Source organism: Magallana gigas, chromosome 2 (genome assembly GCF_963853765.1).
Source record: "Magallana gigas chromosome 2, xbMagGiga1.1, whole genome shotgun sequence".
NCBI lineage: Eukaryota > Metazoa > Mollusca > Bivalvia > Ostreida > Ostreidae > Magallana > Magallana gigas.
Genome location: NC_088854.1, coordinates 52,493,816 through 52,516,953, shown reverse-complemented (window position 1 = coordinate 52,516,953; position 23,138 = coordinate 52,493,816). Strand labels below are relative to the sequence as shown.

The window sequence follows — 23,138 nt, the reverse complement described above, 5'->3', positions numbered from 1 at the left end:
TGTCTGCTGTCAGAAAATACAAATGATTTTTTATGCAAGGAAAATCGTTTTCTGATTCAAAAGATATAGAATTTCTGGGACAAAAAATGACAGGTGTTTTTTTTGCAATCAAGAATTCGACTGATAATTTCAATTCAATCAACATTAAATCTCGATATAAATCGAGATACAGCATGGATTTTTGTTTCTTTTATGAATACCGACAGTTTTAAAAGTTAATTTTAACCACAGATTTGAACCTTCGTATGTCACTTGCAAGTCGAACGCAAGCTGAACTCCCGTATTTCTATGGGATATAATAGTTTGGGGTTGATGCGAAACCTTTTCCTGAATGTGTGAAGGACCCTCAGTCTAATTAGAATTAGAACTTCCATCCGCTCCCCGGTTTTGTTATTGTCATTGTAAATTATGTATCTACTGCCACCCGGTAAATCAAACTTTACAACATACATGACATACCCAGCATCGCAAACTTATACGGCCAGTCTTGTATACATTTGCTGACTATGGGTCTATAATCTTTTCATAAGTGGACAGGCATGCATAGCCTACATCCACTTGATATAGGCTATGCCTGTCCACTTCTCAAAAAGAGAATAACTATATGGGTCAACCCACTGATTGCTTCTTCACAGTTTTGTGCATGTAGGTAATATTGCCAATTACCATTGTATATGCATGCATATATTAACCACAACAATGCTTTAAAAATATTTAACATGGTCTTCAAAGCTTACAGAAAATATGCTCTCTTAATGGTAAATTAATGAAACCAAGAAAAGTGGCCCGTTGTCTGCGGTTGTGTGCGAGACTGAATGTGTTATGCTTATTTTGGCCCTGATTTTATAATAAATGTTTTTTATTATTTCCATGCAGCGTAGTCTTAAAAGTCATTTTTAATTCATGGTTCATTGCAAACTTAGACCTTTAAAACTCTTTTGCAGGGTAATGTCCCCTTGTTTTGACTGGCGATGGACAGATTGATTGGCTTATCCTTCTTGGCGGGCGGTGGAATGCTCGGTATATACTATTGTACATGGATACTTGTATTGGTAAGTCCCCGTGCTATTAGTTTTATGAGAAAAATAAAACATGTATATTGATTCTGTCGATTGTTTCTAAAAAAAAAACCAAGAGACACATGGGCCACGTCGCTCACCTGAGCAACACTGCCATTATAAAATCAGCTGTATGGAGTATTATACAAAATATCTAAACAATGTAGTAAAATGTATCCTGTATAGAAAGATTACATGTATGTCAAGATGCTCGCATGTAAGTAATACCATACATTATAGCATTTGATTTTTTGAAAATAATTTTTAAAAAATTTCTTATATAAAACTCAACCCCTTAATGTGTCCCACCCTACTCCTGGTGATCATGATTTTGACAAACTTGAATCTACACTATCCGAGGTTTTATAGAGTCAGTTTTGTTGGCCGATTGATTCGCGAGAAGAAGATTTTCTCTTTATAATTTGACACCCCTGCCCCCTGTTATGGCCCATTGTAATATCAGGAAATCACAATTTGAACAAACTTGAATCTACACTACCTGGGGACTCATAGAAATATAAGCTTTTCTGGCCAAATTGATTTTAAGAAGATTTTTCTCTATATATTTTTATGTGAAAATATGACACCCCCTCCATTGTCGCCCTTATCTACCCCTAGGGATCGTGATTTGAATAATCATGAATCTACTTTACCTGAGAATGTTTCCACAGATGTTTCAGCTTTTCTGGCCGAATGGTTTTTGAGAAGATTTTTAAATTTTGTAAAGGTAAAAAACTGCCCCACCCTATTGTGGCCCAGTTCTACCCCCTGGAATCATGATTTGAACAAACTTGAATCTACACTACCTGAGGATGCTTCCACACAAGTTTGAGCTTTTCTAACCATATTAATTTTTAAAGATATTTGAATATACGAACACATTTTCGATAATTCCTAGTAATCTCCCCTTGAAAAAAGGCATGGTCCATTGTTTAACAAACTTGAATCTCCTTCATCCAATGGTTCTGGAGAAGGTCTTAAATTTTCAAAAGTTTACAGACAGACAGACGGGCGGACAGATGCCGGACAAAAAAGTGATAAGAAAAGCTCACTTGAGCCTCAGCTCAGGTGAGCTAAAAATTATAATATGAAAAAACATGAATAATCAAAGTACTGAAGAACTGACGGGGGTTGATTTTGTCGATGTTTATTTATTTTAAAATCAATGATATGTTATTTTGCATGACAAGTACATGTAGTTTTTAATTTGAATTACGCACATTTTTATAATATGATTTTTTTGACTTTTTCGACAAGAATGTCGAGAAACCCGGGCACCATATGAATCATGTTTTAAAATAATATTTAAAGATAAAATTAATTCAATCAAACTATGTATCAGTAATAGAAATATTTCTCGAACATTGTATGGACCCAAGCAATATTGAACTCTAGTCTCGTTCAACCAAACGCTCAGCTGACACCATAAATCTCCGACAAGGATTTACGGAGACAGCCGAGCGTCGAGTTGAACGAGACTATATTGAACTCTGGCGTAGGAATACATACGACTACAAAAAATATTTAAATTGTTCGTACCATTTAAAATCTGACTATTTTCAAGGTATGTATAAATAAGTTTCCTTAAAAACCATGCTTTAGCATACATTACATCGAATTTATCAATTATTTTCAAGAACTAAGTCTTGTCAGCAGCAATGGTTTGTGCTGAGGTCCAAAACTGATTCACTTTCGGTTTGTCTGAGTAACTGCATAGGAGAGTTGATTAAAATCAACTCCCAAAAATTAACTTTCCGTTTATGAATCAAGATTAACTTTCCGCTTAGGATCGTTAATGAACACTTAAATTTATTGAAGATTAAGTTGAAGGTCAGAGTAGGTTTGGAATTTTTGGCCTTGTGTAATTGTTCCTGATGTCAGACCATTCAGGCAACCTGCATTTAGTTCTGTTGTCGACGTGTTTTTGCATTACCAATATCCTGTATTGACCTGTAATTATCAAGACATATCTAAAATAAGTTTACATGAATTTAATGAAGTAATGTTATCTTTTTTTCTTTATAATAGCCATTTGTGGACAAAGAAAACATTTTGCAGATGTTTTTTCCTCCCAAAGTTTTTGCAGTCGCATTTCCTCTTGCAATTGGTGTGATTGGTCTTCTAGTAATAGGTAATGGTACAATATTTCCCCCGATTTTTCTGATGTGTTCAGCAGTCGACAACAAAGAACTGAATTAATATTTCAATAATCTTAAATTAATTGTATTTATCAATGCATTTATACATTGAGTTTACGAATCAGAATTTTCCTTGTAGGTTTATTCACCAGTGTAACAATGTCGCAAAGAAAAGGCGTCAACGTTTCCAAAAAGTCGTAATGCAATTTGTCTGCTGCAGTTAACATTAACCTAGCTTTTTCTGAAGACATTTTATTAATATTGTAATAAAGGTTTTGGCATGATGCATATTAAATATTATCAACTACCAGTAGTTTATTTTGTTTTGGTATACATGTAGTTTTATATATCAGATACCGATATATGACGGCTCTCCTGCAATATCTTCACATTTCAACAAAAACACTATAAGGTTTTAACAAAACATGTACTATATAAACAAGTTTAAACAAATTAATTTATAGATTTATTATAATAAGAAATCATCAAAAAATGAAATTATTACACAATGAATGGCATTTTCATAACATACGGTAATACATAATTATGTATTACATATTCATCAAGACTTTTCCCTTATTATATATTCGACTTGAGGTATATTAAACTCATTACGTTTTAGTAAATGCTCACACGTTTGTTATTTTCTTTGTAGTTTTGAAGTATGTTATGTCTACATATTTTAATGGCACACTTCTAGAGAAACTCTTGATGTAATAAAATGGAAGAGTAAGATGCCTTAATATAATTATTATATCTAGCAGATACATAAATAACAGTTATTTATGTCTGTATCTAGTTGTTAGTCCTTATTTTTTTTTTTCATATAGATCTAAATATATCCCTTGCGTTTACTAGGAGCTCGGTGGTTGTGGCCGTTTTTAGACTTATTGATCTCCTTTAGAAGAAGAGCTCTTCATTGAAATATAGAAAATATCCAAATTTAAAGTACATTAACATTAAAATACTTTCACCGGTTTAGAATTTTCAAATTTTACACTATTTAACCAAAAAATAGCGTTCTGGAGAGGTAAAAAAATGTAAAAACTCCAGCAGGAATCGAACTCATGACTTATTAATTAGTAGAAAACCCTCTAATCCACTGCGCTGTGCTGTTAGGTGACAATATTGAGACATAAACTACTTAAATAATTAGACTTCATTTTATTGTTTATTTCGATAAACAATTACACGTCACAACATGGGTGGGTCCTATACACCTTAAGCTCGCTCGCTAGTTCACTGTTGTGCATGTTTTAAGAAATGTAAAATGGCATATAAAAGGTAATGCGTGATTTGGGGCCGACAGGTGGTTGTAAATGTGCGTTTTTGTGTAAAAAAAAAAAATGAACGCTAGCGAGCAGCATTCTTATGCAATACTTTTTGTATTTATTCATGTAGACCTTTATTGTTTTATATTCGTACTGACATATTGAGGGAGAATGTAACAAAAGAAATTGACAACTAATGTGGCGGTAGTCTGAGAAAAGGGGAAATATATGTATTTATGAATTCATGTCAGCTTTAAGTTTTTGGAATTTTTCCTCACTAAATAATAGCTTATAGACAAACCTATCATATCTTAAAATTCTGATTAGGTCTGATGGCTAATTTGTTGACTATCCGGCCTCATTAATAGAAGTAGTTGGAACAGTTAAAAACAAGTCACAAACTGGGTCAAACGATATCGGCAAATATTGAGCCGTTTTAACAAGAGTTTGGACTTTGGGCAGTACTCCGTTAACTTTGGCGGTGGACACTTATGGTTAAGCAGTCATTGGCAGATCTTTGGGAAAAACTTTCCAATTTTGACAGTCTATAAATATTAATGAGCTTCTTTTAACGAAATAAAAGAAAGGAGGTCAATATTTGACAGCTCGTTTTGATGAACAGATTAGATGGTTACATCCCAGTGAATGAAAGTCCAAGCTGTTGTTATAACGGCTCTAGCACTTATTGAATGAGACTGTAGATGAATTTGTGTTGGTATTTGACCTCCTATCTACTTCAAAATAATAGCATGAGTGAATGTATGTTTGAAAAGTTCTAACTTCAAAGAAAAGATATATATTGACCATTGCACTATGATATGGTGGAATGTTATTGTCAACCCAAGAGAAAATACAAACTCACACAAGGGTACAATGTGTTAAACTAATCATGGAGTCAAAACTGAGTTAAAAAGTGTTTATTTTTCATTATTTGCGAGCAGAGATTGCACTAAAAGGGTTGCCTCTCTCACTCTTCAACTTTAGATAATTGACATCATGAAATCCAGCTTTTTTTAGGGAGTCAATATATTTCTCAGGGTCCGTATTGCCATATTTCATGATCCCCTTTTCATTGACCTCCTTGAGACTAAACTCATTTAATACGGTAATCATTTTTGCATTTTGTTTCATGACTCTTCGCAATTCTTTAACACAAGCTACTTGGTCATCCCAAAAATAGTAACAGTTACAATGAAACACGTGGTCAAACATGTCCGACTCAAAAGGCAGATTGATTACGTCAGCTAGAACGAGCTCCACCTTTCCTGCAGAGATCTGAGGTTGAAGCTTTTGAGTTGCTTTTTGGATCATTTTCTTGGAAATTTCAGCACCATAAATTTTGCCCTTGCCATCTGTAAATATTTACAGAACATTTTTAGTTTGTATCACGATGTACAAAAATCATATAATAAATTTAAAGATTTATATTGCTGAAATTCTAATTCATATTGAATGTAACTTACCTTTTATTCTCATGTAGGCCTCTTGAATTCCAATGCCTGGACCAAATCCCACTTCCAACACAGAGTCATCTTTAGAAATATCGCACAATTTAACAGCATTTTCTTCAAGTCCTCTATTGAGGTTCTCAAAAACATATCTCTGAAAAAAGAGAGCATTCTGTAGATTCCATATATATATATCGGATAATCTGCTTAATATCGCGAGAGGCACACCTCGCGGATTCTGGAATCGCGCCTTTATTCTTAGGACAGATGTAACTAAATGAAACTATGGTAAAACTTCGGTGTTCGCGATTTAACATTTATAAAAGCGATATGATGCAAAACGATTCAATCGCGGAATTAAGTACTCGCGTAAAATAAAGAATCTATAGTAGGCTATTCATAAACAAGTAGGTATTGTTGACAAAACGATGACCCTTGATGACTTCTAAACTTTGACATCATTTTAAACATTTATACTTACATTCACAAACCATCCAACTGGCCCTCCTCTCGGCTGTCTCAAGTTTCTGGCAAGAGCATCTTTAATGAAACTTGCCTTAATATTAGAAATGAAATGTTAATTAAATTCGGATATTTGTTTAATAACAGTTTTGATTAGAAAATGTTAATAACACACAACCACACAATTTATTTTAACTTCAACTGTGGGTGTTTAAAAACTTTTGGGCCAATTCTTAACCACAGCTAAAATTACGATCGATTTCCCAATGCACATTTGTTATATCATGTTAAAATATACATTAACAAGGGGACCATGTGCCCCATCGCTCACCTGAATAATAGTTCTAAAATCATTCTATTTCGAAGTGGTTTAATAATAAACTCTTCAAAAATACTAGTAAACGAGATGTAAAACTCTCACAAATTCCAAGATTTGACCACAAATTAAACAATACAATCAGTGGACCAGTGAAGCCTACTTTTCGTGGACATAATATCCTTTGACTTTAATAAGAGGATATGAAGATATGAAGATGCTTAGTTACATAGCAAAAGAACTAAGCGTAGCGTTGTATTTCTTTAAAAAAAAGATTTTCAAACCATTTTCCCAATACCTTTCTAAGAAATTTCAAAATATTTTACACATTTTAAAAAATATCATTTTGTATCCCAACAATTGAACGTTTTAGAAAAAATACAAGTCAGTAAATTCGTGGCTAAAGTCGGATATTGCATTTATACGACACAAGTTCTTGTGACTGAAATAGCAAATTTGGTTCAGTTGTTGTAGAGAAGAAGTCAAAAATGTGAAAACTTTACAGAGGGATGGACGACGAACAACAGGTGATCAGAAAAGCTCACTTGAACCCTCGGTTCAGGTGAGCTAAAAAGTTTAACATGACCAAAACCTAAATCAATTTTTGAAAGGAAAAGAGGTTAATGTAGGTTTAGAATTTAATATTCTCCCTATAACACACACATCCCGTTTGACTCTAAATATAGCGGAGTTTAAAAACAGCCTATCAAGAGATTCGTTTCTAGATTTGCAATGATGCTGTATCTATATTAATTAGGTCAACTTCTTAGTTGTAACGTTCGTCGTATATGTTCAGTTATCAAAAGAATAAAAATGACCACATACACAGCATTTTTTTTCTTTTGCACGTGATTCCTTTTGATAGAGCTGATTGAAAAACTACATGTAAGTCTGATATAGTCACACTTGAATCTTATTCAAGGGTATCGCTACCTACGTTTGTGATGTAATCGAGTCCACCGGAGAAAAATTGTTTACAAACATCATTGAAATGCACACAAATGATAACACTAGCGGTGAAGCGGAATTAATACCCGAGTAGATAATAAACATTAAAAAGCGCCTATTTTTTAACCTCTTTACCCCCAGAAGGAAACGTGTACAGTACTTAAAGAACCTCGACCAGGTTTTGAGTCGTTTCTACTTTCGATAGCATATATATTTATGAGCACTTAAAGACCTGCAACTGTGGTTAGCGACGATTATTTCTCAAAACAATTACTTACCATGGTAGATCAAACTGTGAGAACTTCTTAGTTCTAAGTTCAACAACTCCACTGCATTTGGTGCGTTCAATACTAGCACACCTATAGTACAGGTGGGTCCGTTCAAAGTACTACCCAACAATGTCTGTCGGCTTACATCCGTACTGTACTCGACAATGCTGGTACCGGACATCCATGTTCTCCCTATATTAAATGTGTTTATTTATGGATTGTTATTAGAGAAAAATATCTCTCTTCTGTATACTAGTATTTATCAACAACTAAATATGCTGTGGGGTTATCTATAAATTATTTGATCTGCTACAGTATGGAACCCCGTTTAAGCTTAAAACGTAAAGGAACATAAATTGTACATTGTAAACTTATAGAATTATAGGGAAATTCATTTTATGTATCAGCAAAATTGCTCATCAAATAATTTTATAAAGGTGGTTTACACTCCTGGTAACAAGAAGATAAACCCGATTCTTGATAATCAAATAAAAAGTTGATATATTTATGCAACAAAGAATATATACAAGTGAAATAAAGGAGCAAACAGTAACATAAATTATGAATTGAACTGTATTACCACGCCAAATTCCTATTTTAAAATTGCATCAAAGATGCTTGTTGACTGGACCCCCCCCCCCCCCCCCCATTTACGCTTTTTTATAATCTGCTTCGCGGATTAAAATGCGTAAACTGCCCCAACACAGGTTATACGAGTATAGCTTGGGTAGATATTGGGTTCATTTCTAAACTAATTTAATTCTGGTTGTAACGCACTTTCTGATTGGCTAAAAAAATTATTTTATATCGTATAAAGAATGTTGCCTACGCCATAGTAAGACTAACATCAAAAACGTATGTATCAATACGCCTGACGTTATGTTTGAATTGTTTGAATTTTGGACAATTTTACGTCATTTTAAAGGTCAAATGACCGTTTTTATCTATATTGAAGAGTAAAAAATTTAAATTATAAGCAATGAATTCCATGTTTATTAGTATTATAAGATATAAAATGGTTTAAATTCATTCCTTAATTAACTAAATTTTTCTATCAAATCAAATGCCGCGTTACAACCAGAATTAAATTATATAATTTGTATAACCTGGTTTGCACGTCACAAGACACTTCACCAACGTCAAAAACGTACTATAAGTCTGTCCCAAGTTATTGCTTCCATCACTTTTTGATGATTTTACCTGTAAAAGAAATACAATTGAAATCAATGAAAGGGAATATATCCAAGATATCTTCATTGAACAATTATCCCTTTTCACTCATAAAATTTCACAGGAACGTAAACAATTTTCTTACGGAGATTTATAATGGGAAATTTTTACATCTTTTCTCCATTCGGAATACACTCGAAATACATCGCGCAATTTTTTTAACGCTATCATCCGGGCTTATTAATGGCTGATGCAATGCTAAATCTCCGTAGACTTTCAATTTTGGGATGTGTATTGAAACCTAAAGTGGTAGAGGGGGCGTTTCAAAACAGATAATCTGGACTTTTTCATATTAGCGGATGAACGTAGTTTAAGCACAAAGGTATTTATCTCGCATAGCCACCTAACTCCGTCACTACCCCAACTCCGTCACTTTCGGGAAACTCCTCGCCGTTTGAAATCAAGTACGATTATGACGTAATTTTTTACATGTCAAAAATCTTTAATCAAATGTCAACAATTTGCAACGGTTAAAATTTAAGAATGTGTCAAAAAATAACAGAATTAAACCTTGTTCATTTTATGCACCATTAATTGCGTGAAATCAGCTAAAACTTTTTCACGGGTGGACTAAAATATCGATATTTCTGACATGCGGGCCCATTCGACCATTTACGGTGGTCAGCCATTTTTAGAGAGGTCAAGATGAAACATTTCACATGTAATACATTTTTTATTAAGGTAATTAATTACATTTGTTTCAGTCCGCAATAGCCTTTATGCACTACTCTTGATGATAACGTCAAATCGCTCATGCCGATACTTTTGCCTTATACAGGGTATAGATATCTCCGGTATATCACTATTTAGAATATGCTACATTTCTAAAAATGTAATAAATAAATAATATAATAAGTAATATATTAATTAATGATATAAAATATTTGAAATATGTAAGGACATAAATCAAACGGCATCCATACATTCTGAAAAGGCCATTGTGATTGTTGTTACATGGACCCATTTTTTATTCGGGCGATCATTTTATTTCGATGAAATTAGATACAATTTAAATTGTATGCACCATTTTTACTTATTATAACTTGGCCTAGATACAAATGGAGTTTTAACTAAATTGTTAATGTGTCTTCATTCCCTGCCATATCATAGAGTATGTGGGTGACGGAGTTGGGTTCATAAGATATAATAAGCACGCGTGATAAGCGTCGTATTCAGAGAGCTTATTTGAATAAAAATAAAAATATTTTTGTTAATAATTTTATAAATTATATTGTTTCAGATTATATTTAGTGATTGCAAATGATAAAAACCACACAAAAGTAATTTACAGAGAAACGCGGGAGGTTTTCTGCTTATGGTGACGGAGTTTGGGTATTCGGGGATACTATTATTGAAATATCAAGCAAAAAGTGGTGGAAGCAAAAACTCGGGATAAAGTATAATCCGCTTGACGTTATGTTTGAATTTCGAACAGTTTAACATTTTTAAAAGTAAAACGAACTCAATTTGTACAGCAAATAACAGAAAGTTAAATTATAAGGAATGAACTCAATGTCTACCCAAGTTATACGGTATAACCTGGGTTGTAGCAATTTACACTTTTTTATAATCCGCTTCGCAGATTATACCCGTACGGGCTTGCAATAAAATGCTTAAATATTACGTCAATGTTTGCTGCAGTATACGGAACGCACCTGATTTTTTTTCCGGGAATTTTAATGTTGCACGGAACATGGTTCACTTAAAAATGGCAAAAGAAAATGTTGATTATAAAAAACTTCAAACTGACTTAGAACAGCAAGAATTAGAGGTAATTTGCAATTATCAAGGATTATTCTAAAGTCTTATATAATTTTAAAATACTCTGATAGTGAAATTAGGGTTACTTTCAAAGATTATGAAAATTTGTATAACTCGAATTATCTCTGCAATTGTTTATTTTGATATAAGTTGGTGTTAATAGCTTCTGACGGCAATGATTATACCGACAGACCATACAAAACTGAAACAAATTTTCTGTAGTCCACTTTGTTGATTAAAAAGTGTTATGCCATAGCTAGACTCGGCAAATACAGATTAACACGATTTTACTACAGGGTGTGTCTATTTCACTCATTAAACATCTGCCTGCTTTAGTCAAACAATCTTGATAATAGTGTAAAAACATGGCAAAAATCCAACACTTTACTTAAATCAAAATTGCATTTAAAACATTGTCTATACTTGAGTGTATTGACTATTGAGTATCTAGTGGTAACGTGGAGGTCTATTTGATTTTGTGGACGCTGGATCAAATTCACCAAGTATTAAATATTCTTATTTATTTAATTGAAACATGAAAAGAAAAGAAAGATTAAGTAACATGTATCTAGTCTTCTGTTTTTGTGTGTAAGTTATCTTATTTAATTTAGTCTGAGTATGAGCACACACAATATATTAAACAATCTCCGCATTAACACTATACATGTACTCTATTTACACTTAGATCCATTGCATTTTTCTTGAATTTATCACAATTCAGAATATCAACTAACATTATACATAGAGTTTCCCGAATATAAGACAAATTGGTTGTTACAGACACCATTATAAAACCAGTATCTATAGGTTTCGAAAATCATATTGCGACAGCTAGGTACCTGAAGCTATTTTTAGTAACAGGTACTTTCTGTCCATACACAGGTGTAGGCAAAATAATGGGAAAAGGCGCTAAACCTCAATACTGAATTAACAAATAAACAATAATGTGCCTTTTATTTGAACATGTAGATTTATCTACTCAGAAATTTCAGGATGACAGAGTTTCACAAAAAAGCATCTCTGCTAAATGTCTACGAATTCCAAAAGTGTAAAGTTGTAATGTAGTCATAGGAAGTATATTTGAAACTCTGATGCCAGCTAATAGCAGGGATTCCACTTCAGTATGGCTTGTGCACTGACAGGGACCACACTCCATAAATATTATAAAGGGAGGAGTATTCTATAATCTTATTTGATTGAAGCTAATCTTTATTTAATATAAAATTTCAACTTAAATAAATTACAGAAGGTTTGATTCTTTCTAATCAATCTTTCAAACTAATGAAATGCAGGACCCTGTTTTGTATCTATAGAATTTTGATATTAAGTGAAGTACACACATTTGAGATGTTTTTCATGTTCTGTCAGAGATGCTGAAGAAGGTAAGACTGAGTGTATCTTATTTACTTGGATATATTTGTGCAGGTGTATGATATTATTTTCAGTCAGCAGGAGGGGTGGCACCTGCCCAGGTGTATAATCAGCTGCTAGCTCTCTACCTACTTCATAATGACATGTAAGTTTGAAAAAAGCAGAAAAATCTTGACTTATTTTAAAAAGCTTGAATTTATTACTATATAATGATAAAATGAATCAAATAGGTGTATGGTAGTTATTGATAAGAAAAGAAACTACATTGATAGGTTAACCAGATATGAGAACTGTCAGTATTTAAACCTCTTTAATACACTTATTATTGAATGTAAATTAATATTGTGATTTTTTTCCTGTCTTGAAACATCTGTAATATTTTTTTTTAGGTGCAATGCCAAATTTCTATGGAAGAGGATTCCACAGACAGTAAAAAGTGTAAGCCAATTGACTGTTTTCATTGGAATAAATGTTTTCATTCTTTCATGTCAATAGGTACATTTAATTAAAAACTATGATATTTTAAACCAGTTGTAAATGTACACACTGTTGTAATTACCCTAATAAATTATAAATTCTCTCAATATAGTCAACCCCTGAAACAGTCCAGATTTGGGCCGTAGGTCAGAAACTATGGTTACGGGACTACCCAGGAATCTACGAAGCTTTGAAAAAGGAGTGGTCAGAAAGCATCTCTCAAATAATGGAAGCAGTAAAAGGTACTTGTAAACCCAAGGTGTGCTGCCTAATTTACATACCCTTACAAATGCAAACACGTGTCCATAGTTGTATTTCTTATTGTATGCATATGACAGAGTAGTCAAAGGGGTTAAGTCATAACTGTAAGGTCGCTGGTTGGAGCCCCACTATGATCACTTGATGTTGTGTCCTTAGAAAAGGCACTTTATCTGTATTGTCTCGGCCCACCAAGCTGCAGTGGGTACCAGCTTATGCCAAGGGTTAACTGAAATGGGTCTATAGTTACCACAGATAGGCACCAACTTCATGAGCCTCATGGTGCGGAGGATTGAACTTACATGTACCTTGTGTGCTTGTATCAAAATGTGTGGCCATTAGGGGCATGTTTTGGACTTCCCTAAAATTGTGAGAACTCATTCTTTTCAGCTGCCACAAGGGAAAGAGCGAAGACATTAGTATCCAAGGCCTACAGTTCCATTGATAGTGATGATTTTGCTGTATTTATGGGAATGCCTTTAAGTGAGGCGATACAAGGTTGGAACTTTTTCATGTCAAGTTCAAGGACAGGTTTAAACAGATTAAAAGAAATGCTTATGGACAGAAATTCTGTTTATTGAAATTGTGCATTGCCATTATCACAAAAAAAACGTACCGGTAATATGGAGTTTTAATTTAAAAAATTGACTGATAACCCTTTACAAGTAATTTATAAGATAATTCTTTTGTTTCTAAATCCCTAATGTATTCTCTCTGTAGCTGCAACACAAGAAGGATGGACATATGATTCAGCAACTAAATACATCAAACCTACAAAACCAGGTAAAACAGAAATAATGCTGATACTGCCTCTCAGATTGTAAACCTCAATTGTATCTGTTCATCACGGTACACCAGTTTTTAAATGCCCAACATATACATGGACAGCACATGAAGTCAAATCTGTCATGTCTTTCTTCTGTCCTTTCGTTATGCTTTGTTTTACGAGAGCTGGATGACTGTAGCCATTTTAAAGACTTTATTATAATCTTATTTAGATGAAGTGCTCTGTATAAATATACAAAAAATATTCAAAATTTTAAAATATTTTGATTTTTAAATTACTAATTAATAGTTTATGGTCAAAAGTATCATATTAGAAATTTTAAGGCAGATCTGAAGGGTAATTTGTTGACTATCCAGCCTCCTTAAGCTTAATTTCAAATTTTTTTTTATCAAACATCATATGAAGAACATATAATATTTTTAATATAATTTTTACAAATACATGTCATTTTATTTTGATCTTGACCTTTCCTTTAATCTTCACAATACCATATTTTGCAATTAGCTCAACTTCAAAATTATTTTAATTAATCATCATATGAGGAAGGGTACAGGTGATGGCAATTGAACTGTGCCACCTTATCTTTACCTTAAATTTTTATTTAAATTTGTAAAACTTAATTTTTCTAGGATGCTATATTTTTCAAAATCTTTTGGAATTATCTGTAACATGTAGTACATGTATAACTAAATAAAATGTATTTTTATTTATTGAACTTTCAGTTTCTACATGTGTATTTTTTCATTATTTACAGTAATGCTAAAAGATCCAGAGTTATTAAGTGAACAGCAGTTGTCAGTGCTAACAGACTATGTGTCTTTTCTGGAGGCGTGACAAGGGGAAAGAAAGAGTCTGTGTATTACATCATCAGTTGGTGCTTAACTTCACGATGCATGAAAACCGACTCATTAGGAGAGGATTAAACAGAGGCTGGCGAATTAATTCTATGAAGATTTCTAGATTTCTGGAGAATTCTAACCCTCCAATACCATCAGTATAAATTATTAACCAGACAGTCAGAATTCAAAATAGTTTGGTGAAATACTTTACTAGTACATGTACAGTGTATATACCCAGTATATGTACTAATGGTGTATATTTTAAATATTTGTAGTCATCTCATGCAGCCACCGAAATGTTTTGCAAGGAAATTACTTAAAACAAAAACATGTGTATGAACTGTTAAATATTTTACTGTTGATTTTTGGTGTTTGAAAACCTGTCAAGTGTATATGTGCATAATGTATCTGTGGGAATCTTTAGTAAATAAACACTGTGATAACCAATTATGACCAGGTGTTTTTATGAAGTAAATCTTGTTTGTCCAAAAACAGAGGGTATAATTAGCAGTACAATGAAGTGCACGGAGATGCATGTAAACAGTTGTTTTTGCAATCAATACCAATACCATACTCCTCAAGTGCAATACACTTGCCCTTAGATGTGAATTGTGATACCTGGACACAAGTAATCAAGAACATTGTGATTCATGTATCTAGAATATTCAGAAAGTTTTCAAATGAATAAAGTACTAAACTTCTAGGAAAACGAAATTACACGTACTACAAAAATAATTTGAGAATCAATTTTGTTACAAATATTTACCTGATTTGTGTATACAATAAAATTACAATTGCAATTTCCTGCCAAATGAGTTTTTAGAATGAAATGTTGTATAATACACCATCAGGTCAAATGTTACCCACAAGGAAAGCAATCTAAACGAGATGTTTGCACGACACTTATTTAGTTATGCCCCCTCCCTTTGACATACATAATAAGGTGCACAAGCCTTTATTATGGGCAATATATACGAAAATAAAATTGACCTTTTGAACTCAAAATCAATAGGGGTCATCTACTGGTACTATCTGGGATGCATCAACCTATCAAAGATGATGTGTCTAACATGTCTTAGTCAACATATTGTGGACTTGTAACCCAGGTAACTCAATTTAAGAGCATTCAAGAAATAGTCTTCTACATCATATCTTAGGCAGAAATACATTTTTCAAGATATATCAGTAATTAACTTGTTCAACCTTTGCAGAAATAATGAACAGAAAGCAAATATTAAATTGGAATTTTTCTAAGTCCAAGGGGCATAACTCTGTCAAAAATTGCTCGATCATACCCAAAACATAACTTAACCTAAATATTCTCATGATAAAACTGTATACCAAATTTCATTTCAATATATGCATCCTCTGCTAAGAAAATGAATGGAAACTGCAAATAATTGTAATTTTTCTAAGTCCAAGGGGCATAACTCTGTCAATATTTGCTCGATCATACTCCAAACCGAACTTGGCCTTGATATGATAAATATACATAATTTCAGTATGTGCAACATCTGCAAAGAAAATGAACAGAAACTGTTAGTTGTGGACTGACCAACCTACAGTAGCAAAGCAATATGCCCTCCCTTCTTTGAAGGGGGCATGAAAATAACAAAGTACCAAAAATGTTTGTAAAATTTACTTAAGACATTGTACTTCATACAGAGCCATATAAAAAGAAAAACAAACAAATATCTTATCATATGAACAAGCAGACATTTAATCTTCTGGATCAGTAACCTCCATCCTGTAGGAGGTGGGTGATTTAATCTGAGGGGTGACAGTTCTATTGTATTTCAAACAAGTTGTAGTACATACAAAATACTGCAGATGATTTCCATTATAAATTAGTAAAATATTATTTTTTTTTTTTACTGATAAACATGATACCAAGTGTTGCTAATACTGTTTATATAAATAAATATATCTAATATTAAATTAGAAACTAATGCCAGAATTTTGATGGTGTAGGAGTGTAATTAATAGGCATGTGTACTAGTACGGTATTTATCAGTAAATCTTGAATACCGGAAGCTTTATTTTTAGAGGAAGCAAAACATTTTGGGGATTTGCTCAAACAATGAAACCTTTCTGACTAGATTACTTTCCTCATAACAATTTCTCTAAAGTAAATGTGTTAATAGATGATGTACAATGATACGTATTGATTAGTGAACATGATAGGAAATCTGTTGCTAAAAGTTAAGCTGTTTCGACTTGTTGTATAAATTACAGATACTAGTATAGTTTACTAGAGTAGCACTTCTCTTATACATCTCATCCAGTACTTGATCATCAAATACGTCAATAATCCACGGCACAAATAAATAAATGTTACTATGTATTATTTCCCTTGAACACACCCAATATCTATCACATCCAAGCTATAAACAAATATGTTGTACAAGACACAAACCTGCAAGAAATGAATAAGTTATATACTCATTCTATTAACACACTAGCCTTCCAGTCAGCTGATTCTATGTACATACAATTATACGTATCAACCCATGCAGAGTCTAAAGAAATCCTTACCCATCAGATCTGATTTTTTAACCCCCCCCCCCCCCCCCAGCCCCTAGTAGAACTAGTATTTAGATTCATTGTAACCAAAGCCATAAACTCTGCAATGGGCCAACAAAATATTTGAAATCATACAAGTTATATATTGCACCTTTGTCATATTAGTTTTATACAGTCTCACACAGGGTAATCTCAGTCATTACAGACAATCTACCTTCATACCATTTTGTCTTTAAGTTTGTAAATTCTTGGAGAAATATCTGTCATGCACTGAAAACAAAGTTTCCTGAACCTGCAGCCAAACACTGTTTTTTAATAGAATAGTTATGTGTTTTTTTTATCTATTATTTTGCAATTCAAAAACAACAGAACAAAACAGCAGATAAAATATTGCATTCTTATATCTAAAAAAAAAAACCCCCAACTACCCCAAAGTCTTATAGATAAAAAGATTTTATGTTTACAATATCGACTTTTAAGTATGGTCTTTTTGACATAAAACACTGTGTCAGCCTGATATATGTCTTTGTCTTAACAACAACTTGTTCTCAATCTGTGAGTAGCAGAATGAAAGTTGGGAATATAATAACCTTAATAGTTAATTACTGAATTTAAAAAGTAATGCAGCATTGCTATGTTTAGAAGCAAAATTATACGAACCTGACTATGTTCTTTCAATACATTTCTATTATGCTTTCATCAATAAAAAAAATGAACTATTCTGTGATTTCATATTGATGATAAATTTGACAATACATGTATCACATGTATACTAGAATTTGTCAAAGTGTTGCCTTTTACCATCACATTTTTTTCCAACATTCTTAAGAAATGAATGTATTTCCATTACATGGATACATACATGTATGTTTTATACCCAGCAGGCAAAAGCAGCACTTTATAAGAAACTCTACACCTTACATCAAAATAATACAGTGTACACATTTTCACAAGAATAACTACAAAACAGTTGATTGACTACAAAGGAAAATGGAATTTCTTTAGGAAGGGGAATAACAATGGGTTTTGTTATATGCAAACAATACACACACATATGTTAATGTTCCATTGGTATGTTCCTCTAGCAAGCACTTCTCTGTGCCCTAACTTTAGGGAAGCTGCACCAATATTTGTTCTTGCATAATAGTTTACATATTGTAAGCCACGTAGATTGGGTCCAGCTGGTCAGCCAAGAATCCATCCCTTAGATGCATCCTCTGCTTTTCACCCCTTGAGTTGATTGGAATAACTCCTGGATCCACCACTACTACCACCCCTACAATAAGGTAGTGCTCCTCTAGTGTTACATTGGTTACCAGGGGAACCAAATCCAGAGCCTCGTTTTCACTTCCTTCCAGTTCCACAACCACAACCAACAAATTTGTCCATGTAAAAACAGCACTGAAAATTGTAAATAGAATCTTATTGATATATCCTCATCTTAATCATATATAATGTTAACAATGTGATGAGCTACCAATAAAGAAATCAGAATTGTATAATACTCTCACTCACCATTCACAGATTTTGCGATGGCACCTAACAACACTCATCTCTATGTCAATGGGGTGGTACCTCATTCCTCTTAACATTATGGTTTCATCTAATGCACCCACCACAAATATTGCATCATGCCTCCCTAAAAAAAGATACATATTATTTCACCATGGACTCTGAAGTTTAGTTTCAAAATCTACAGTACTTTTGTACTTTTGTTTGTTTAACAACATACGGTAATTCAGTCTCTGCACAAAAAATACAGATTTTATACCTGTATTACATTTTATAAATGCAATCTATGGATCCACTGTGATTTCCTTAAACTGTTTTCTTATTTAGATCACTTTCATATGAGGACCTGTTAATCAATTTTATGTGTACCTCCATCACTTTGTGTCAGCTCTGTTCGACGGACAAATCCGAGGAAGCCTGTTCTGGCGTATCTCGTTGATAAGTCGCCGGTGGCTAGATGAGAGTCGAAATGTTCAGCATGAAGCGAGTCATCCCCATAGATCATAAAGTACCCTGATGCATTGTGTGGACTGTTGACCCAAATCTGTCAATAAACCAACAAGATATTAAACAGAGACTCCTCATAACTATAACAACTGAAATGGTTTAGATAGCTTAATGTTGGACTTCAGCTAGTCTTGGACTTACCTCCCCCAGGTGAGAGTCAGCACACTGACCCTTTGTATCTGGATTGGCTATCACAACTTTTACACCTGGCAACAACTGAAAAGCATAAAACATACTCAAAGTCAATTGCTTGGGACACCTGCATGCAAGCGTATTTGATATGCATGCAGAATTGAAAAGTTAGGTGAATTACAATGTATACTGTGGAATCATTGGATTTCGTGGTGGCTCAATTTACGTGGAATTCGTGGGTACCTCGCATCCATGAATTAACATCCTCCACAAATTAATAAATTAGAGTAATAAAGTCATATTTCCTTTGTAGGTATAAGAAAATACACGAAATAACGTCCCCACGAACCTGTAAAATTTAAGCAATCCACAAAAATTGGTCCCCACGAAATTTAATGATTCCACAGTAAGCAAAACTACATAGAATTCTTTCATATAAACATGTATCTTTGGGATACCAAAAAGATTAGTCATGTGATCAGATCAGAGGGTCTCACCTTGCCAGACTCCATGATACAGAGACTGTGGGGGCTTCCCTTCTCCACCAGTGTCACCCTGTCGTTCCTCATGGCTCGCTTGTCAACATACACAGTGGTGGGATCAGGGCAAGATGCTCCCTGCAGAGTAAAGAAACACAACCACTTACAACTATAAATGTGTTTATGTTGTTTACTAAGCAAAAAAATACATTTACTCAAATTACAAACCCAGCACTCATACTAAAACACTTTTAACAGAATATTTCAGAAAAGTTTTCTTTGTGAAACAGCCAAAACTAGATGTACTGTGAGCAAGCTCACAATTGATACCCCCCGCTAAGAAAAAAATCATAACGCGTGTATTTTTGCTATTATAGAAAATATTGGATGAATCTATTTCACTGTCCATTTTCTATAAATAACAACTGCTTTATTTTTGAAAACTGTTAATTTTCAGCTTCTTATATTTCCATTAATACAAGACATGACACAGACATAATTTAGCTTTGTTGAAACAATGACCTTGAACTTTCTCAATTGACCTTGGGTCAAGGTCATGACACACCCTTTAATCATAAGCAATCTTTGTGTGAAGTAAGAACTTCCAATGTTTCCCAATAAGAAAGATATTGACCGGACACGAATTTTGCATTTTTTCTGCCAGTGACCTTGACCTTGCCCGAATGACCTTGGGTCAAGGTCATGACACACCCTTAGGTCATAAGCAATCTTTGTGTGAAGTAAGAACTTCCAATGTTTCTCCATAAGAAAGATATGGACCGGACACGAATTTTGCACTTTTTCTGCCAGTGACCTTGACCTTGCCCGAATGACCTTGGGTCAAGGTCATGACACACCCTTAGGTCATAAGCAATCTTTGTGTGAAGTAAGAACTTCCAATGTTTCTCCATAAGAAAGATATGGACCGGACACGAATTTTGCACTTTTTCTGCCAGTGACCTTGACCTTGCCCGAATGACCTTGGGTCAAGGTCATGACACACCCTTAGGTCATAAGCAATCTTTGTGTGAAGTAAGAACTTCCAATGTTTCTCCATAAGAAAGATATGGACCGGACACGATTGCACAGACAGACGGACAGACAGACAGACGGACAGACGGACGGACGGACAAGGTGATTCCTATATACCCCCCCAAACTTTGTTTGCGGGGGGTATAATAAATGCTATCTCTGAAAAAGAACCTTACCTGTAATGCCATTCCCAGATTAACTCTGCAGCCGAAACTGGTGCTGACTGACCGAGGAGTAAGTCCGAGGTTAGCGAATAACTTAGTGAAAGACGTGGTGAGCTGGATCCGGGGCCGCTCCTCTGCTATCACACAGCAGGTCCTCACACAGGCCAGGTTTATCCCCCTTTGCTTAAAGACAATACAAGACCATCATTTATCTTTTATTTTTATGCTTAAATTTTCTTTTACTTGCAAGGATGTAAAAATTGACTTATTTTCAGGATATGACTTTTGAAGAGTGTAAAAAGTATTTTGTTAACTTGGTGGGGTGGGGGTTTATGACTTAATTTACCTTTAGCGTAGCAGTTGAAGTGCCTAGACCTCTCGTGCACAATTCCATTACTCCATACGAACAGAAAGTGTCCCGCACTGCAAACATACAGTAAAGATACATATCAGTCACATACAAATTTATTGAGAAATCGTAAGTAATGCTGTAATACTGCTGATAATCAAATGCAGTGACCTGTTGAGTTCTTACCTTTATAATTACTGACAGCAGTGAGCCAAACAGCCGGGTTTGTTTCTACCTCTGATGGAGCAATCAATATGGAATGATGACCAGAATATATACTGAAAGACACAATTAAGGGCATGGTCAAATAGCAAATATGATAATATTGCTATATATAGATTTATTCATGGTAATTTAACACTTTTACAATCATATTTATGATATCTGTACTACATGGTAAGTCAGCTTTATAACTAGTGAATATATTAACTTGATGATAAACTTGAACATGAACAAAATCTCTGTAAAATACATGAAAAAGGCAGAAAGAATAAAGGGAAGTGACTCTTACCTAGCGAGACACCAAAGAACAAAACCAAGTCCACAGTAAGGGTCGAGACACAGGGTTACTTCCCTTGATGGATACAGCTCACATTGTAACTTGATGGATCGACACAGCGCAGTGGTTGAAGCATGAGACATCTGAAATGGAGACAAGATATTTTTTACTGTGTCAGAAACATAGAATATGGTATAAATTGCAATAAATTGGAATAAAAGTCTCAGTACTTTAAAATACTAAAATGTGATTCAAATTGAAAACAAGAAATGTTTGTGAAACACCTATGCCCCCATCCCTTGGAAACATCCACACAGAAAATGAACGTAAACTGCAAATATTTGGCATTTTTCTTCAAGGGGCATAACTCTGTCGAAAATTGCTCAACCATACCCAAAATCAAACTTGACCTAGATATTATTTAGACAAAACTGTAAACCAAATTTCATATCATTATGTGCACCCTCTGCTAAGAAAATAAGCGGAAACTGCAATTAACTGAAATTTTTCTATGTCGAAGGGGCATAACTCTGTCGAAAATTGCTCAACCATACCCAAAATCAAACTTGACCTAGATTTTATTTAGATAAAACTGTAAACCAAATTTAATATCAATATGTGCATCCTCTGTGAAGAAAATAAGCGGAAACTGCAAATAACTGAATTTTTTCTATGTCCAAGGGGCAAAGCTCTGTCGAAAATTGCTCAACCATACCCCAAATCAAATTTGACCTAGATATTATTAAGATAAAACTGTAAACCAAATTTAATATCAATATGTGCACCCTCTGTGAAGAAAATAAGCGGAAACTGCAAATAACTAAAAATTTTCTATGTCCAAGGGGCATAGCTCTGTCGAAAATTGCTTGATCGTACCCAATATCAAACTTGACCTAGATATTATCACGATAAACCTGTATACCAAATTTCATTTCAATATGTTCATCCTCTGCAAAGAAAATGAACAGAAACTGTTGGTGGACCAGCAGCAAAGCAATATGCCCTCCCTTCTTCGAAGGGGGCATAAAAATGTTTCAGAATTTCAATCTACTGATTCCCTTACTTTTACTCCAGCTAGCATTCCTGTGGTTGACACGCTGAAGTCGAGGTAACAAATCATTTCTGGGGTGGGAGCTCGATAAATGGCAGCTAATTTCTTTTTTGGAAGATCATCTGTGTCCAATATTGTTGGCCAAGATTTGGATTCTAGAATCTGTGTTGCCTCCTGTGAAGAAGTTTATATCATTACCAGGTAATTCTTCTTATCATCACAAAAGCTAAACTTTTAGAGTATTATACATGTACCTA

General features: G+C 33.9%; 3 protein-coding genes across 5 annotated transcripts in view; 1 reads left to right on the top strand and 2 right to left on the bottom strand.

Annotated features, from left to right (window-relative positions):
* Nucleotides 1-5,369: 5,369 nt before the first annotated feature.
* LOC105344368 (uncharacterized methyltransferase YdaC) lies at nt 5,370-8,070 on the bottom strand. Its single transcript, XM_011452141.4, has 4 exons — nt 7,920-8,070; nt 6,397-6,471; nt 5,931-6,069; nt 5,370-5,819 (listed from the first exon to the last, which is right to left on the bottom strand). The coding sequence occupies exons 1-4, from the start codon at nt 7,920-7,922 to the stop codon at nt 5,395-5,397; spliced, it is 642 nt and encodes a 213-aa protein (XP_011450443.3). The 5' UTR covers nt 7,923-8,070; the 3' UTR covers nt 5,370-5,394.
* Nucleotides 8,071-10,772: 2,702 nt separating this feature from the next.
* On the top strand, nt 10,773-15,086 carry LOC105344367 (COP9 signalosome complex subunit 8). Its single transcript, XM_011452140.4, has 7 exons — nt 10,773-10,911; nt 12,347-12,417; nt 12,662-12,710; nt 12,862-12,991; nt 13,398-13,505; nt 13,728-13,790; nt 14,549-15,086. Exons 1-7 carry the CDS (start codon nt 10,834-10,836, stop codon nt 14,626-14,628), a joined length of 579 nt encoding a protein of 192 aa, XP_011450442.3. The 5' UTR covers nt 10,773-10,833; the 3' UTR covers nt 14,629-15,086.
* A 1,171-nt stretch (nt 15,087-16,257) lies between these two features.
* The window catches only part of LOC105344365 (disco-interacting protein 2 homolog C), a 29,551-nt gene continuing 22,670 nt past the window's right edge, over nt 16,258-23,138 (bottom strand). For all 3 annotated transcript variants that reach the window (XM_011452130.4, XM_066077189.1, XM_066077190.1), the window contains 10 exons: nt 22,894-23,055; nt 21,843-21,973; nt 21,518-21,609; nt 21,329-21,405; nt 20,995-21,165; nt 19,805-19,924; nt 19,317-19,391; nt 19,038-19,212; nt 18,672-18,795; nt 16,258-18,557 (listed from right to left, as the gene is read on the bottom strand). In XM_011452130.4, the coding sequence (XP_011450432.3) occupies nt 18,305-18,557; nt 18,672-18,795; nt 19,038-19,212; nt 19,317-19,391; nt 19,805-19,924; nt 20,995-21,165; nt 21,329-21,405; nt 21,518-21,609; nt 21,843-21,973; nt 22,894-23,055 (1,380 nt within the window). In that variant the 3' untranslated portion in view covers nt 16,258-18,304. The remainder of the gene's footprint in view (nt 18,558-18,671; nt 18,796-19,037; nt 19,213-19,316; nt 19,392-19,804; nt 19,925-20,994; nt 21,166-21,328; nt 21,406-21,517; nt 21,610-21,842; nt 21,974-22,893; nt 23,056-23,138) is intronic.